General features: G+C 46.5%; 5 protein-coding genes across 5 annotated transcripts; all 5 read right to left on the bottom strand.

Annotated features, from left to right (window-relative positions):
• Window positions 1-700: 700 nt before the first annotated feature.
• RhiXN_11632 (Transposon Tf2-7 polyprotein) lies at window positions 701-3,643 on the bottom strand (the record flags this gene model as incomplete). Its single annotated transcript, XM_043331447.1, has 1 exon — window positions 701-3,643. The coding sequence occupies one exon, from the start codon at window positions 3,641-3,643 to the stop codon at window positions 701-703; it is 2,943 nt and encodes a 980-aa protein (XP_043184957.1).
• A 400-nt stretch (window positions 3,644-4,043) lies between these two features.
• On the bottom strand, window positions 4,044-5,381 carry RhiXN_11633 (Transposon Tf2-1 polyprotein; the record flags this gene model as incomplete). Its single annotated transcript, XM_043331448.1, has 1 exon — window positions 4,044-5,381. The coding sequence occupies one exon, from the start codon at window positions 5,379-5,381 to the stop codon at window positions 4,044-4,046; it is 1,338 nt and encodes a 445-aa protein (XP_043184958.1).
• Window positions 5,382-6,596: 1,215 nt separating this feature from the next.
• On the bottom strand, window positions 6,597-11,187 carry RhiXN_11634 (Retrotransposable element Tf2 protein; the record flags this gene model as incomplete). The annotated part of the gene is made up of 5 exons (XM_043331449.1): window positions 6,597-6,968; window positions 7,029-9,986; window positions 10,040-10,264; window positions 10,358-10,901; window positions 10,940-11,187. 5 exons carry the CDS (start codon window positions 11,185-11,187, stop codon window positions 6,597-6,599), a joined length of 4,347 nt encoding a protein of 1,448 aa, XP_043184959.1.
• Window positions 11,188-13,966: 2,779 nt separating this feature from the next.
• On the bottom strand, window positions 13,967-15,064 carry RhiXN_11635 (uncharacterized protein; the record flags this gene model as incomplete). Its single annotated transcript, XM_043331450.1, has 1 exon — window positions 13,967-15,064. The coding sequence occupies one exon, from the start codon at window positions 15,062-15,064 to the stop codon at window positions 13,967-13,969; it is 1,098 nt and encodes a 365-aa protein (XP_043184960.1).
• A 203-nt stretch (window positions 15,065-15,267) lies between these two features.
• Window positions 15,268-17,244, bottom strand: RhiXN_11636 (Retrotransposable element Tf2 protein; the record flags this gene model as incomplete). The annotated part of the gene is made up of 1 exon (XM_043331451.1): window positions 15,268-17,244. One exon carries the CDS (start codon window positions 17,242-17,244, stop codon window positions 15,268-15,270), a length of 1,977 nt encoding a protein of 658 aa, XP_043184961.1.
• Window positions 17,245-17,303: the final 59 nt, after the last annotated feature.

The raw sequence follows: 17,303 nt of genomic DNA on the forward strand, positions 1-17,303 counted from the left end.
AGCTGAAAGGGGAGTCCAATCACGTGTTTTCACTCGTGCTAGTACAGGTATCCTTCTCGGGGGTTGGAGCTTAGTAGGGGTGGGTGCAGAACGGTTTGCAACCGACGTAAGGTCGATTACCTAGTGTCCTAGACGTCTGTAAGGACGTCGAGGAGGATGGCGCTTGCGGCCGGACGTATCTAAGTAGAGAACCGCGTAAGGCGGCGGCAAGCTATCCTACGGCGACGACCAGCTATACTACGATGACCAAAGCCGTAAGGGCGATGACCAGCTATGTAACTACAGCGAGAAAGCCGCTTAAGGCGGTGTGGACTAAGTAGCTAAGTGGTTTACTGGGCTTAAGGCCCTTGTACAGTAGTGGGGATGCGACAAGAGGTAATCAACCTGGGTGTTACCATGGTCGGTTGGCCTCCTTATATATTCTACAGAGTAACTAATTACAAATACATCATGTCCAATATGTAATCAAATAAGAACCCCGCTCCGCAGTTGGCCTTACTCATGCATACGTGTCACTGACGTGTCATAGTGATGTCATTAGGTGGAGGTGGCTACGTGTGCTGAGGTAAGCGCGGAAGGGGACGTGGCTCGGCGCTTGGCGTATGATATAAGCGCCGAAGTCACGTGATCGAAAATGTTGTCCGTTTGTCTTTGTTTAAATCCAAGAAAGTGGGAATAAATTCCCTGGTATCGATTGTGTCTACGACAGGGGAAGTGGGACTGGATCACGGTCATACTTGTCTACTGGCTTCTTGTGTAATAGGGCAATGTTGAAGACAGGGTGGACTTTCATGGATTTAGGGAGATCCAGTTTATAGGAGTTCCTGCCAATTTTCTCCAAGACCTTATAGGGCCCCAATCGCTTATGTTCTAGCTTATGGGAAGGCCTTGAAGTTTTGATGTTGGCGCTACTCAAATAGACTTTATCACCAACTTCCAGCTTGGTTGCTTCCCTTCTGTTGAGATCATAGTATTGTGCGTTTTGTCTTGCAGCAATTTCTAAAGCAGCTTTAGCTTCAGCTTGGATCTCTTTCAGGAAGTCTGCTAGGTCATTGGCTTGAGGGACATGGCTTTCCTTGGTGTTCCCAACTGTAAAGTCTGGGTTGTAACCATAGCACATGTAGAAGGGTGAATGTTTGGAACCTGAGTGTTTCCCATTATTGTATGAAAATTCCGCAAGTGGTAATGACGCAACCCAGTCTGTTTGCCTATAGTTGATATAGTGGCGTAGGTAGATTTCCACAAACTGGTTTAAGCGTTCACTTTGTCCATCAACTTGGGGTCTGTATGCAGTGGAGAAGTGTGGTTCTATCCCCAGCCGCTTATAGACCTGTCTTAGGAACTTTGCATTGAACTGGGGGCCTCGGTCCAAGATGGTTTTCCTGGGTAACCCATGTAACTTCCACACAAAAGATACAAAGAGATTTGCAACATCAACCGCAGTTGCATCAGAGTGAGTTGGTATGAAATGGACCATTTTGGATAGGCGGTCCACTACAGTTAATATTGCATCATATCCTTCTGAGGTGGGGAGTCCTACAATCAAGTCATACGTTATTTCCTCCCAGGGCTTATTGGGTAAATCTATGTTTTGAAGGAGACCTTCAGGAGCCCGGTTGGAATGTTTACTGCGTATGCATGAGTCGCATGCTTGGACATATTTTGTTACAGACTGTTTCATCCCTGACCAATAGTAATCCCTTGAAAGGAGGTCTAGGGTTCTGAACTGTCCTGGGTGCCCAGTGGAAGGGTTATCATGCCTGCTTTCCAAGACGGCTTTCCTGATTTCTGGCTTGTTGGGGACATAGATCCAATCATGATAGTAAAGTAGGCCATTATCAATCTTCCATCCTTTAACAGGTATATCCTCTTCCAAAGATTTAAGGATTTTGTATACAGCTTTATCATCATGCAGAGCGTCCCTTATTAGGTCATTAAGGTCACTATCTGTTTGAATAGCTGCAATAAAAAGCTCTGGGCTTATGAGCACAGGGGTTTCACCCCCCTCTTTAACCGCAGACTTGTGGTCTTCACGGCGAGAGAGAATATCTGCTTTTCTATTCTGTGCGCCTGGCCTATACACAATCCTATAGTTGTAATCTGCCAAAAATCCCATCCACCTTAACTGCCTTTGGTTCAGATCCCTTTTTGTCTGGAAATACTCCAGATTTTTATGGTCTGTCAGTATTTTGACAGGGATTACTGTTCCTTCCAGCAGGTGACGCCATTCCTTTAAAGCCCTTACTACTGCTAATAACTCTTTATCAAAGATATCATAGTTTCTTTCAGCAGGTGCTAGGGATTTTGATAGGAATGCCACTGGGTGTAATTTATCATCACTGCCCTTTTGATTAAGGACAGCGCCCGTTGCAAAATCAGAGGCGTCACACTCAAGGAAAAACTCCTTGTATGGATCAGGTTGGATTAAAACAGGGGATTCAATTAGAGCCTGTTTAAGAGCTTTAAAAGACACTTCTTGGCGTTCACCCCACTCCCAAGGTATATTCTTTTGGAGTAATTGGTATAAGGGTTGTGCCAATTTTGAGAAGTTATGTATGAAGCGTCTATAGAAATTTATAAAGCCCAAAAACTCTTGAACCCCTTTGACAGAGCGCGGTGTTGCCCAATCAACCGCTTGAGTGATTTTCTTGGGATCTGCTTTTACTCCTTCACCATTGGCAATAACACCAAGGTAGTCTACTTCAGACGCATAGAAATTACACTTTTCCAGGTTACAATAGCATGCATTGTCTTGCAGCCTTTTCAGTACCTCTTGGAGATGTTTTGTGTGTAATTCCCTGCTTTCTGAGAATATTAGGATGTTGTCTAGATATACTACTACATAGACGTCCAATATGTCCCTAAATGTCTCATTCATGAAGTGCTGAAATGCAGCAGGAGCATTGCATAACCCAAAGGGCATGACTAGGTATTCAAACAGGCCATATTTGGTTTTAAATGCAGTCTTCCATTCATCACCTTCCTTTATCCGGACCAAGTTGTATCCAGATTTCAGGTCAATGGTGGAAAAGTATTTTGCGCCTCTTAGTTTCTCAATGAGAGACTGTATTAGAGGTAGAGGGTACGCATTCTTGACTGTATTTGCATTTAGGGATCTATAATCCACAACCATACGCCTTTTCCCATTTTTCTTGTTGACAAAATGAACTGGGGAACCATATTTGGATTTGGATGGGCGAATCAATCCTTTGTCCAATTGTTCTTTAAGGAGTTTTCTAAGTTCCTCATCATCAGATGCCTTCAAGGGGTATACCATAGCCTTAACAGGTTTATCAGGATCAATTAAATCAATCCCTAAATCAAAAGGACGGTGCAGCGGCAGTTCTGTCACCTTCATGTCCTCAGAAAATACCTCCGCAAAATTGCGCAGTTCTACTGGGATACTTTCAAGTGGAGAATCCACAGTACCTCCAGTTTCCCTAGGGATGCCTTCAAGAGGTTCAATTACCTTGACACCTCCTAAGTCTTCTGGTATGCCTTCAAGGTGGTTAGGAGTCCCACCAACATTTCCCAGGATAGAATTAGAAATAGAAAGACAAGAATTGTTACAATATTGAGAATTAAAAGTGATATGCTTATTAGGCCAATCTATAGTAGGGTTGTGTAACTTGAGCCAGGACATTCCAAGGACTATGCTATGTTTACCTATATCAGCTACGTTACATTTCAGAACCTCTTTATGACTACCTAATTCTAAAGTAAATATACATTCTGAATCTACCAAACCAGAACTAATGTCTCTTCCATCAATCACTTTAAGGCAACGTGGTACAGATTTTTTGTAGTAGGTATACCATATTGTTTGATTAGGTCCTTGTGTATGAAGCAAGATGAAGCACCTGAATCAATCATAGCCCATCCAAAGAAGGGCTTCATTTTCTTGGTAACCTTAGGGTTGGGAACATTTTGAACGCAAGATGCTTGAAAATATATATTTAAAGGAGATATATTATTTACAGAAAAGATTTCCAAGCTATCTAAATGTCCATTGTTTCCCTCTGATACACTGTTCCCATTAGTGTTCAGAGGTCCCCATTTTCCGACTCATCCTCAGAGATATGGGCCTCATGGCCAGAGTAGGATTTTGAGGGGCATTGATTGGCATAGTGTCCCCTACCTCCACATGTTGCGCATATAATAGGTTTTTTGCCTTTTGAGGAGGCAGAGTCTAAGTCCATAGGGGAAGGACCAGAGTTGCGCGCAGAGGAGGAGGAGGAAGCCTTGGGGGCAGGAGTGGAAGTGGCAGTGACTGGGTGGTTATCCTTCTTGATAGTTTTGAAGGTAACGTCCATGGTGGTGCCATCATTCCACTTAACAATTGGAACTGCAATCCCTTTGGCATTTTGGCCAATTTTTTGGAGGACCCCCTTCTTAGCCTTTCCATCCACAATTGCATACACCTGTTCCCCAACAGACAGTTTATCCCTGGGCGCTCCCTGGGCTGCTGCTGACGTAGAGGTGCTGGACTTGCTTCCAGATTGGTTTGAAGAGGAGGAGGAACCCTTGTGCTGGGCCGCAAACTGCTCTAGGCGCTGATCCACCTTAAGGGCCTTCTCTGCAAGAGTTGCAAGAGTAACAGAGGCATCTGCATGGTCATAATCTTGAACCATGAGAGTTTCCTTAATTTTGTGGGATAGGCCATCATAGAACATATCCCTGAGAGAGGGGTTGTTGTAACCAAGACCTTGAGAATAGGTCTGGAAGTCCTTGTAGTAATCTTGGACTCCCTTGGTTTGTTTGAGGGTGCGCAGTTTAGCGCAGAAGTTCTCAGTCCTATTTTGGACATTCCAGCGTGCATTGAATTGCAGCCAGAAGGCATCCAGATTGTGGAGCCAAGAAACAGGATTCCCTTTCACAACGTCCTCTTCTAGGTAGGGCTCAAGCCACTCATGGGCCTTGCCATCCAGGCAGGAAATGATAAAAGCGATTTGCTCATCCACTGTTGAGCCAGGATATGAGATCCTGAGGTAATGAGATACAGCAACCCTAAAGGAGATTGCCTTGTTTTTGTCAGACCCATCAAATTTGTCTGGCGTTGCAAGTTTGGGAGCCTTGGTAGCCAAGGCAATAGAAGAACCAGACGCAGCCGCAGTGCCTATTTTGGCAATATCAGCCCCAAGTTTAACAATGAGGGCATCAAGATTGGTGATGCTGCTGTTGTGGTTGTTGAGGGTGGCCTGTGTGGTGCCTAGATCTGTATGATGGGCAGCCGCTTGTCCTATGACCAGAGAAAGATTCTGATTCATAGCCAGGAGGAGGTTTTTGATCTCCTGGGCCCACGCAGGTATCTCCTGGATATTGGTGGGGACAGACAGTGCATTGGGATCGGCATGCACATAGGTAGATGGTTGGGTTGACATAGTGGAGACAAAGGGGAATGGGAAGATACTAAGTAATGTCCTTGCTAAATAGGCAACTTCACTACTAGTTTAGGAAAGATGGGGGGCTAGATGATTGGCCCCGCTAAGCTCACAGTTTATTCTTTTACGCTAATCACTGTCTCAATACCTAGCGTTGAATGCTCCTTACAACTGATCAACAAGCCTTGGATGGGCGTGATACAGTAGCAGGTTTTGCACAAGCGGGTCTTTGACTGTCTGTGACGCAGAAGGAGTTGTGGCAGACTCTTGGGTGGACGTTTGCAATGCTAGCCGTGTAACAATAACCCCCTAGTGCAACAATCACCAGTTTTGATTATTATCTGGTTATGCTGGATCACTGGTTCTTGATGGGTCGTGCCAGTACTAACACCCTAATAGCCCACAAGGGTTGGTGATGAAGAACTCGACCTAATGTCAGAGCCAACAACTACCAGAAGGTAAAACCTAACAAGCTATTGCCTAATATAGGACTTATCAGCAAGTAGGGCCTAACAATGCTCAAGGCAAAGCCAGGAAAGGGTAGGACAAGACCTATATAAAGTAAAGTGCACTAATGCTGTTAAGACAGCAGGGCAAGGAACCTTTGACAGGGACTGGTATGCTCTCAGGCAATACTCTTAAGTGTATGTCTTAGGGTAGGTAGGTGTGGAAGGGGATAAGAGGTTGAGTTCTGAGGCTTAAGGCTCTCAGAACCCTCCTTATATATTCAACAGAGAAGGGGAAGAGTAATTACATGTACAAACATCATAACAAAGATAAGGTCACATGACCAGAGATAAGAAAACAAGATCACATGACTAAAGGTCATGTGATGAGATTACATAATAAGCGCCCAGCGCCTAAATAACATAAAAATGCATATATCCATAAGTCTCCATGAAAATAGCGCATATATTCACTATTTCTTCGACTTAGTGGATTCTAAGGTGGTCACGCCTCTAGGGCATGACAGTCTGTGCGTGAGATAAGGAAGCGTCCATGTGAAAGAGAAGCCTGCTGCGGGCTGCGCAGAAGCGTGGATTTCTCCTAAGCGCCCTTGGCACGGCATCTCAGCGCGGCATCTTGGCATAATAAGCGCCAAGATCACGTGGTCAAAAAACAAAAGATATTGAGTCCGTAAAAAATACTAAAAATAATAGATAAATCGTGCAATTCTAATGGTATATGTTAGGAGGTTATAACATTGCCCCCCCCTTAAAGGCTCTTGGCGGAGTCACAAGCCTTTTTCAGTTGTGACTTGTTGAAGCAACGGATTTCCTCTTGACTGTGTTCCAGTAGGTCCTCTGGTTCCCAAGAGTTGTCTTCTGGCCCGTACCCTTTCCATTTGATTAGGTAGAACCACTTTCCTTGTTGCCTCTTGGAATCTATGATCTGTTCCACCTTGTATTCTTCCTCTCCTCTTATTGTTTCAGGAGGGGGGCGTTCCAGGAATGGCTGGTTTGGTGATTCATGGCTTTTGGAAAGTAGCCCTACGTAAAAGACATCATGGATCTTCAGTGATTCAGGGAGCTTTAGGCGGTATGCGTGGCTTGAGATCTTCTTGGTGACTTCAAAAGGTCCTAGGCGCTTGGGGTCTAATTTGTGGGAGTTGGATCAAATCTCCACATTTTTTGCGTCTAGCCATACTTTTTCCCCAATAGTGTATTCTGGGGTTGTGCCTTTTACTCCTGCCATTCTTTCCTTTGTCATCCTTAAAGCGGATTCTGCTTCCTTCCATTCCTGTGCAAGGGTGTCCGCTACAAGGTCTGCTTCTGGGACGTTTGCTGGGACGTTGGATGGGTTCATTACCGGGTTTCTTCCATAAACTAGTTCAAAAGGGGTTTTCCCTGTGGCAGAATGCTTGGCGTTGTTATATGCATATTCAGCCAGCGGCAACCATGTGGCCCAATCTGAGTGATCTGCAGCCACATACAATCTGAGGTAGAACTCTATGAACTGGTTGACCCTTTCTGTTTGACCATCTGATTCCGGGTGATAGGCCAATGAGAAGGCGGGCTTAATTCCAAGTTGTTGGTATAGTGCCCTGAGGAACTTCCCGGTGAACGTGGTACCTCTATCAGAGACGGTTTTTATGGGTAGCCCATGTAACTTCCAGACGTGGTTGACAAATAAGTCCGCTAGACCCTTCAATGTGACCTTTTTTGAGGTGGGAATGAAATGGCCAAATTTTGAAAAGGAATCGATTACAACCAGTATGGCGTTGTGTCCCTGGGATTTGGGGAAACCTGTGATGAAGTCATAGGATATGGTGTGGAAAGGATAAGGGGGAACTTCTAAGGGTTTCAGGGAGATAGCTGGGGCGTGCGCGCGTCGGTTGGCTTGACAAACTGGACAGCATTTGACCCATTCTTTAGCAGAGGATTTCATTCCGGGCCACCAATAGCTCCTGCTGATAAGTTCAAGCGTCCTTTGTTGGCCTGGATGTCCTACCAGTGGGGAGTTGTGGAATTCCCTCAAGAGTCGTTCTTTCAGGGGTTCTGAGTCCGGAACCACCAGTTTCCCACGGTACCATAGCAAATCTTCTTCCCAATCATAGTCCCTATAGGCCTTCCTAATTGAAGGGGGCGCGTTGTCTGCATCCTCAGTAAGGAATTTTATAATTGGTTCCAGTGATGGATCTTCCTTGAGCTTGGCGCAAATATCCGTGACAATTTCTAATTCCTCTTCTGCTGTATTTGCAAAAACCTCTGGTGGTAGCATGACTTCTGGTTCTTGGGGGTTGTCAACATAGTCCGATTGTCTGGACAAGGCATCCGGCTTCCCTGATTGCTTCCCTGGGCAATAATGTATTTCAAAATTGAAATTGCTCAGGAATACACGCCATCTAGCATGCCGTCGATTGAATGTCCTTGCCTGCATCCAGTACTCAAGGTTGCGGTGGTCTGTAAATACCTGAACCGGTTTGTCCGTAGCTTCCAGGAAAATACGCCATTCCTCCAAGGCCTTGATGATGGCCAGGAGTTCCTTGTTGTGAGTGTTGTAGTTTCCTTCTGCCCCTGAGAACAATTTGGACATATACGCAATTGGGTGTAGTCGGTTATCTGGGCCCCGCTGACTAAGGATGGCTCCCATGGCAACCCCTGAGGCGTCTGTCTCAAGGTAATAGGGGAGCCCTGGGTTGGAATGGATGAGAACCGGCAACTTGGTGACAAGAATCTTCAATTCCTGAAATGCTGCTTCCTCTAGGTTGCCCCATGACCAGGGGGTTTCCTTTCTGGTAAGGTTGTGAAGGGGACGTGCTACTGAACTGAAGTTGGGGATGAATTGGCGGAGGTAGTTGACAAATCCTAGGAAGGCTTGGACCTGCTTGACTGTTTTGGGGGTTGGCCATGACGTGACCGCCTCAATCTTCTTCTGATCCATGGAAAAGCCTGCCGGGGAAATGACAATACCCAAGTAATCCACCGTGGTGACATGGAAGTGGCACTTGGAGAGTTTACAGAACAACTGATTCCTCATTAACTGTGATAGGACTTCCCTGACATGGGTTGGGTGGTCCTTAGGGTCTTCTGAGAAGATCAGGATGTTGTCCAAGTAGATAACCACAGTGACGTCAATGAGGTCCCTAAACAGGTTGTTCATGAAGTGTTGGAAGGCGGCGGGGGCATTGGTAAGGCCGAAGGGCATCACCAGGTATTCAAATAGTCCGTACTTTGTTCTAAAAGCCGTCTTCCATTTGTCTCCTTCCTTAATCCAGACGTTGTTATAACCCCAGCATAGATCAAGCTTTGTGAATATTTTAGCATGTCTCAGCTTTGCCATGAGGTTGTCCTGTCTTGGGAGTGGATATACATTTTTGTGGGTTACGTCATTGAGTTTCCGGTAATCCACAACCAGCCTAAGAGATCTGTCTGCTTTCTTAACAAACATGACTGGGGCGCCAGTGGAAGAAGTGCTGGGGCGGATCTTGCCCGTTGCTAATTCTTTGTCAATGTGCTGCTTGAGCGCCTTGGATTCAGCATCAGTCATGCCATATAAGGGTCCTGGGGATAGTTTGGCATCTGGGACAAGGTCTATGGATATATCATACTCCCTATGTGGAGGGAGGACCTTGAATTCTTCCTTGCCAAAGACTTTAGCAAATTCATGGTACTGAGGAGGAAGGTCTGCCAAAGGATCTAGGTCTGCTTCTTCCTCAGAGGCAATCTGTGCTTGTTCAGGGAAGGTGATCAGTCCCTGTTGCCAGTTGATAAGGGGGGCTTCTGTTGTTAACCAAGTCATGCCAAGGATTGCTGGGGTGTTGCCAATGGGGCAGACAAGAAAGGGAATGGAGTGGGGGTGGCTGTTGGCCAATACCGTGAGGTGAACCTGGTGCCAAATGCAACCAGTCTGGGATATAGTACCATCTAACATTCTCACAACTTGTGGGTTTTTGAGTTGGGTTTTTGGGATTTTGTATTTTTCCACAATTGAGGGGGAGATGAAGTTTGATGTGGCTCCTGAGTTGATGAGGGTTCTAAGGGGTTCTGCCGGGATATTTTGGATATATAGATCAATAAAAAGAAGCGGTTTTTTATTTGAGTCTAGACCAAGATTTACAAATTCAACGCTATCTACTATATTGTCCGTTTTTTGAGTCGGGGGCTTGGCAGCAGTCCTTGACTTTAGTCTTTTCCCAACTCAACATCTTCAGCCACCTTGGCTACCTCCTTAATTGTGGCTTTCCAGCCATTGGGGCATTGTTTGATGCCGTGCCCCTTTTGGCCGCACTTGACACAAAGGCCAGACGCGCGGCGGCGGTCCCGTTCCTCCGGGGTGACATAGTTTGGGTCTTCTGATAGACGGACCCTTGTGGTGGTTGTGGAGGTGGCTATGGTAGCCGGGGACTTGGCAGGAGCCTTTTTCGGGCGGTTCTCCTCGTTCTCTCAATGGGTGTTGTCAATTTTGATGGAGGCGGCAAATATAGCCTCCAGCTTGTTGGGGATGTTGTCCTTGGCGGACAGGAGTTCCTTTACCTTCCAGTGGAGGCCTTGCGTGAACTGCGCAATGTAAGCCTCCTTGTTCCAGTCTAGTTCCGCCATGAGGTTGCGGAACTCTGTGACGTACTTGGAGGTGGTGGAAGATTGGGAGAGAGCCGCAATTTTTCTGGCGGCGGCCCGTTTGGCGTTGGGGTTGGCAAAGGCCTCCTTGAATTTGGCCGTTAGGGCCTGGATAGTGGTGGGAGGGTTACCCTTGCCCTTGATGATATTTCCAATGATGGGGAGAGCCCAGTCGGCGGCCTTGTCTGTCATGTGGTATAGAATCCACACCACCATCTGCTCTTCCTTGTCAAATTGATCACAATGGAGAGCTACCCATAGCATCATTTGATCAAGCCACTGGGTGGCTTTTTGTCCCCTGGTGTCACCCTTATAGGGGTCGGGAAGGTCCATCTTGGGCCTTTTTACACTGGACCCTGAATCAAAGGGGGTGAGAGATCCCAGGTGCCTTCTAGGCATTCCTTGAGGCTCCTTTTTGGGGAGCCTTGGTTCTTTGTCCTCTGAGTCAAAGCCTGTTCCCCTTGAGGGGCGGAATGGAGCTTTGAGTCCAGGCCTAACCATGCCTGGAGTGTGGGCTTCCCCCCTGAGTGGGTAGGAGGGGTGACAGGCCCAGTCAATGGGCCAGGCTTGGTTTGGGCTCCGCCCTGGTCTTTGTCACCAACAAGGTCATTGGTTTCCTTGCATAAGGCGGTGAGCTGTGAGATTTGCTTGCCTTGTGATTTAATTTGGGCCTGCAAGGACCCGACTTGGTTGGCAAGGGCGCTGATAGCCTCAAGGAGGGCGGTAGTGGTTGGTTCCGGTTCCATTCCGGGCAGGTGTTGCGGAGGGGGTGATGGGCCGCAAGAGGGTGGTTGGGAGCGGGTTGCCACGGAACGTTGAGAGGAGCGACTGGGAGGACGGGAGTACGGGTGTGGGACGCCAGAGCGTGTGGATGGAATGTTTGAAACGGCGTGGGGGAGTGAGGTGCCTGTGACAGGACTTATGAGCGGTTTTTCTGTACTGGACTGGCGCTAAACCCTTGCGTCTAGTACCTAGCGTTGGACTGTCCCTACAACAAATCAACAGACCTGGCGGTCGTGATATGGGCGGGTTTTCAGCAAGCGGGTATTTCAGCGGTCTAGGGTTGCTGAGTACTGAGTTCCGGCAAAACTCGGGGTATGCGGGCAATCAGAGCTCGTCAGCCTTATAGCAATTTGGTACTACGTGGGGGTGGGGAGCTTTTGATTATTATGCTCCACAAAGTAGCCCCAATCACGGTTTTTTCCCTTGTGCTAGTACTGGGAGTCCTCTTGTTGTCAATCAAAGCCTACAGCAAGTTGATTTTACAATGTCGTGCACCACTGTAAGGTGGGCACACGCTGGTGGAGTTGGGCGCTTAAGGCCGTACTACTACAAGCAACACGTATGTAATCTAACTAATAAGGCTATACTACTTCCGCTTGAGGCGGACTACTACTACTAACTAATGCGGGGGGGCCTTAGGCCTGGAGGTGTGGTGAGTTAAGGGGTGGTGAGCGTCTAAGTACTACTGGGGGCCTGCTACTTAGCTGGCTGACTAATCCTCCTCAATGAATATGAGACGAGGTAAAATTGACTTGGGATCTCCAAGCAATTTTCCTGCTGTTTATATAGACAAAGGGGAAAGTATTTACATGGTCTGTGCGTGAGATAAGGAAGCGTCCATGTGAAAGAGAAGCCTGCTGCGGGCTGTGCAGAAGCGTGGATTTCTCCTAAGCGCCCTTGGCACGGCATCTCAGCGCGGCATCTTGGCATAATAAGCGCCAAGATCACGTGGTCAAAAAACAAAAGATATTGAGTCCGTAAAAAATACTAAAAATAATAGAAAAATCGTGCGATTCTAATGGTATATGTTAGGAGGTTATAACATATTTCCATACCTTTTACAGTGTCAGTGTTTTTTAGGCATTGGAGAGCTTGCAGGCCAATGTGCCCAAGAACTTTATGCCAGTCAAACCAAGTTCAACCAGTTTGTTTAAAGAGTGCCAGTTCAGTGGACTTATTGTTTGCGTTTTGTTTGTTAATGTAGCGCGCATTTATTTTCCACAAATTCCCTTTTGCGCGTTCTTTGAGCTTTGAACCATAAGTAATACATTCATTGTTTGGTCCATATATTACTCAGCGGTCTCAATCCATTGAAACTTGGAAGCCTTTATCAGTTATCAAAGATAGACTGATAAGATTCACAGGTGAGCTTGGCATGTGAGCTACATTAGTAAGTCTAATAGTGACGTACTTGTTTGTCTTGGGGTCACTGAGACATTCAAGTTCTATTGTCCCTTGGCCAATTATTGGCTTGGTTCCGGATACGCCGGATACGTGTCCAGATGACTTACTATATTTGGAAAATAAGTTCTGGTTATTTGATATGTGAGTTGTTGTTCTGCTATTGGCTATCCATGCATTTGTTAGCTTACTAATGGTTCCATATGATTCCTTGATGGTTGAGAATGCGTAGTTGGCTGATGTGGACTTTTCCACGGCTATATGCGTTCTAGCATTGTTAAATTGGGTTTTATTTGGTAAGTTTATTTGTCTGTTTTGTCCATTACCTTTATTTCCTGATTTGAATGCACCTCTGCCGGGGCTTTGGCACTCAGCTATCCAATGGCCAAGTTGTCTGCAGTTGTTGCATTTCAACTTAGTCTTATCTGGACCTTTACCATTGGTACGTATAGCTCTATTTACAGTTGATTTGTTTGTACTAAAGAATGCCTTTCCATCAGTACCTCTAGTATTTCTATGGTGGGCTTCTGCTAATATTTGTGACCTCAAATCGCTGATTTGATTTGCTTGTTTGTTCTTGTTGTCTAGATTGAATTGGAAGTTTACAGATTGCGTAAACGTATCCCAGCTATCAGGTAAGCTTGCAATGAGCGTCATTATCCAATCGACCTCAGTGCATGAGTCCTTACTGATACTGTTTATTTGTTGGTACCATCCTGTTGTACACCACGGTAAGGTGGGTACTTGCTAGTGAAGAGGGGCGCTTAAGGCCGTACTACTACAAGCACACGTATGTATCTAACTTATCTAAGGCTATACTACTGGCGCTTAAGGCGCTCTAATGCTATCTACTGCTGACAAAGGGGCCGGAGGCCTGGGAGGTGTGGTAGGTGAAGGTAGGGGATAACGTCAGCTGAACTTCTGGGGCCGGTTACTTAACTGGCTGGAGCCTCCTCAATGAATATGAGACAAGGTAAAATCAACTTGGTGTCTCCAAGCAATTTCCCTGCTGTATATATAGACAAAGCACACTATCTACATGGTCTGTGCGCGTGAGAGAAAGAAGTAGCTAAGACAAATGAGAAGCGTGCTGCGGGCTGCGCAAAAGCGTGGATTTCTCCTAAGTGCCCTTGGCACGGCATCTTGGCGCGGCATCTTGGCATAATAAGCGCCGTGATCACGTGATCAAAAAACAAAAGATATCAAGTCCGTAAAAAATACTAAAAATATCAGAAAAAACGTGCAAATCCAATGGTATATGTTAGGAGGTTATGACATTGCCCCCCCTTAAAGGCTCTTGGCGGAGTCACAAGCCTTTTTCAGTTGTGACCTGTTAAAGCATCAGATTTCCTCTTGACTGTGTTCCAAGAGTTCTTCTGGTTCCCATGAATTGTCTTCTGGTCCATATCCTTTCCATTTGATCAGGTAGAGCCATTTTCCTTTTTGCCTTTTGGAGTCGATGATCTGTTCCACTTCATATTCTTCTTCCCCTTCAATTGTTTCTGGAGGGGGGCATTCTGGGAAGGGTTGGCTGGGAGACTTGTAAACCTTGGATAACAACCCTACGTAGAATATGTCATGGATCTTTAAGGTTTCCGGAAGTTTCAGGCGGTACGCGTGGCTGGATATTTTCTCTAAGACTTCAAAAGGGCCTAATCTCTTGGGGTCCAATTTGTTAGAGTTGGTTCTTAGTTCCACGTTTTTTCCATCCAGCCATACTTTTTTGCCAATTGCATATTCTGGAATTATCCCCTTGTTCCCTGCCATCCTTTCCTTTGTAAGTCTCAGAGCGGATTCTGCCTCTTTCCACTCTTGAGCTAGGGTGTCTGCTACGTGGTTGGCTTCTGGGACATTCGCCGGCACATTGGATGGACTCATGATGGGACTTCTTCCATAGACAAGTTCAAAGGGGGTTTTCCCAGTAGCCAAGTGTCTAGCGTTGTTGTACGCATATTCTGCTAATGGTAACCAGGTAGCCCAGTCTGAATGGTCTGCCGCAACGTAGGATCTAAGATAGAACTCAATGAATTGGTTCACTCTTTCTGTTTGTCTGTCCGATTCCGGGTGGTAGGCTGAGGAGAAGGCCGGGTTGACCCCAAGGCGTTGGTACAGTGCTCTTAGGAATTTTCCTGTGAACGTTGTTCCGCGGTCTGAGACTGTCTTGACCGGTAGTCCGTGTAACTTCCAAACGTGGGTGATGAACAGGTCTGCTAGGCCCTTGGCTGTGACCTTCTTTGTGGTTGGGATGAAGTGACCAAACTTAGAGAAGGAGTTGATTACAACTAGAATTGCATTGTACCCATTAGACTTGGGGAATCCTGTGATGAAGTCATAGGATATTGTGTGGAAAGGGAACGGGGGACTTCTAAGGGCTTTAGGGAAATGACGGGGGCGTGCGCGCGGCGGTTGGTTTGGCAGATAGGACAGCACTCTACCCATTCCTTAGCGGATGACTTCATTCCTGGCCACCAGTAGTTGCGGTTCAGGAGCTCTAGGGTTCTTTGTTGCCTGGGGTGTCCCGCCAGGGGGGAGTCATGGAATTCTTTAAGCAATCATTCCTTGATGGGCTCCGAGTCTGGAACTACCAATTTTCCGCAATACCAAAGGAGATCTTCCTCCCAATCATAGTCCCAATAGGCTTTTCAAATGGATGGAGGTGCATTGTCCGCATCCTCTGTCAGGAATTGGATGATGGGTTCTAGGGATGGATCATCCTTCAGTTTCTCTTGGATTTCTGTAACAATCTCAAGTTCCGCTTCTGACGTGTTGGCAAAGACCTCTGATGGTAACATGATTTCTGGCTCCTGAGGTGAATCAATATAGTCTGAGCGTCTGGACAATGCATCTGGTTTCCCCAACTGTTTACCTGGTTGGTAGTGGATTTCAAAGTTGAAGTCACTCAGGAAGATGCGCCATCTGGCATGCCTCCGGTTAAAAGTCCTAGCCTGCATCCAATATTCCAGGTTCCTGTGGTCTGTGAAGACCTGGATTGGCTTGTCTGTTGCTTCCAGGAAAATACGCCATTCTTCCAGGGCTTTGATGATTGCTAGAAGCTCCTTATTGTGGGTGTCATAGTTGGCTTCAGCACCGGAAAAGGACTTGGACATATATGCAACTGGGTGAAGGCGGTTATCCTCTGCTCGTTGGCTTAGGATAGCTCCCATGGCTACCCCTGATGCGTCCGTTTCTAGGTAGTAGGGAAGGCTGGGGTTGGAATGGATTAGGACGGGTGACTGGGTGACAAGGGACTTTAGCTCCTGGAAGGCAGCTTCCTCCAGGTTACCCCATGACCAAGGGGTTTCCTTTTTTGTGAGATTATGCAGGGGGCGTGCAACGGAGCTAAAATTGGGAATGAATCGGCGGAGGTAGTTGGTAAATCCTAGGAAGGCCTGGACCTGTTTGACCGTTTTGGGAGTGGGCCATGTTGTGACGGCTTCTATTTTCTTCTGGTCCATTGAGAATCCGGAGGTGGAGATAACAATGCCTAGGTAGTCGACCGTAGTAACGTGGAAATGGCACTTTGACAACTTGCAAAACAGCTGGTTCTTCATTAGTCGCAATAGCACTTCTCTGACATGGTTTGGGTGATCTTCTGGGTTCTCTGAGAAGATAAGGATATTGTCCAAATAGATTACTACTGTCACATCAATTAGATCCCTGAACAGGTTGTTCATGAAGTGCTGGAATGCTGCAGGGGCATTGGTAAGGCCAAAAGGCATGACTAAGTACTTGAAAAGGCCATATTTGGTTCTGAAGGCCGTTTTCCATTCGTCGCCTTCTTTGATGCGCACATTATTGTACCCCCAGCGGAGATCTAACTTTGTGAATAGTTTGGCGTTTTGCAGCTTAGCCATGAGGTCATCCTGTCTGGGAAGTGGGTAGACGTTTTTGTGGGTGACGTTGTTAAGCTTCCTGTAGTCAACCACCAATCTCAGGGAACCATCCGCTTTTTTTACAAACATAACAGGGGCGCCTGCTGAGGAGGTACTGGGGCAAATTTTGCCCGTGGCTAGTTCTTCCTTGATATGCTGCTTGAGGGCCTTGGACTCGGCGTCTGTCATGCCATAAATTGGACCAGGGGAGAGCTTGGCATCAGGGACAAGGTCAATAGAGATGTCGTATTCCCTATGTGGAGGAAGGACCTTGAACTCTTCTTTGCCAAAGACTTTAGCAAATTTGTGGTATTGTTCTGGAAGGTCCGCCAATGGGTTGGTGTCTGCCTCTTCTTTGGATGCTATCTGGGCCTGTTCAGGGAACGTAACATGTCCCTGTTGCCAGTCAATCAAAGGGGATTCCAAAGTGAGCCATGTCATGCCTAGGATAGCCGGGGTGTTGCCTATGGGGCAAACAAGGAAAGGGATGTGGTGTGAATGGCCATTGGCCAAGACCGCGAGTTGAACCTGGTGCCAAATGCAACCAGTCTGGGATATAGTACCATCTAACATTCTCACAACTCGTGGATTTTTGAGTTGGGTTTTTGGGATTTTATATTTTTCCACAATTGAGGGGGAGATAAAGTTCAATGTGGCTCCTGAATTGATAAGGGTTCTGAGGTGTTCCGTCGGGAAATTGTGCAGTTCAAGATTGATAAATAAGAGAGGCTTTTTATTTGAGTCCATAGCCAGAGATACAATTTCACAATCCAATACATGCACATCTATTTTAGGGGCCAGGGGCT

The sequence above is a fragment of the Rhizoctonia solani genome, chromosome 12 (genome assembly GCF_016906535.1).
Source record: "Rhizoctonia solani chromosome 12, complete sequence".
Classification (NCBI taxonomy): domain Eukaryota; kingdom Fungi; phylum Basidiomycota; class Agaricomycetes; order Cantharellales; family Ceratobasidiaceae; genus Rhizoctonia; species Rhizoctonia solani.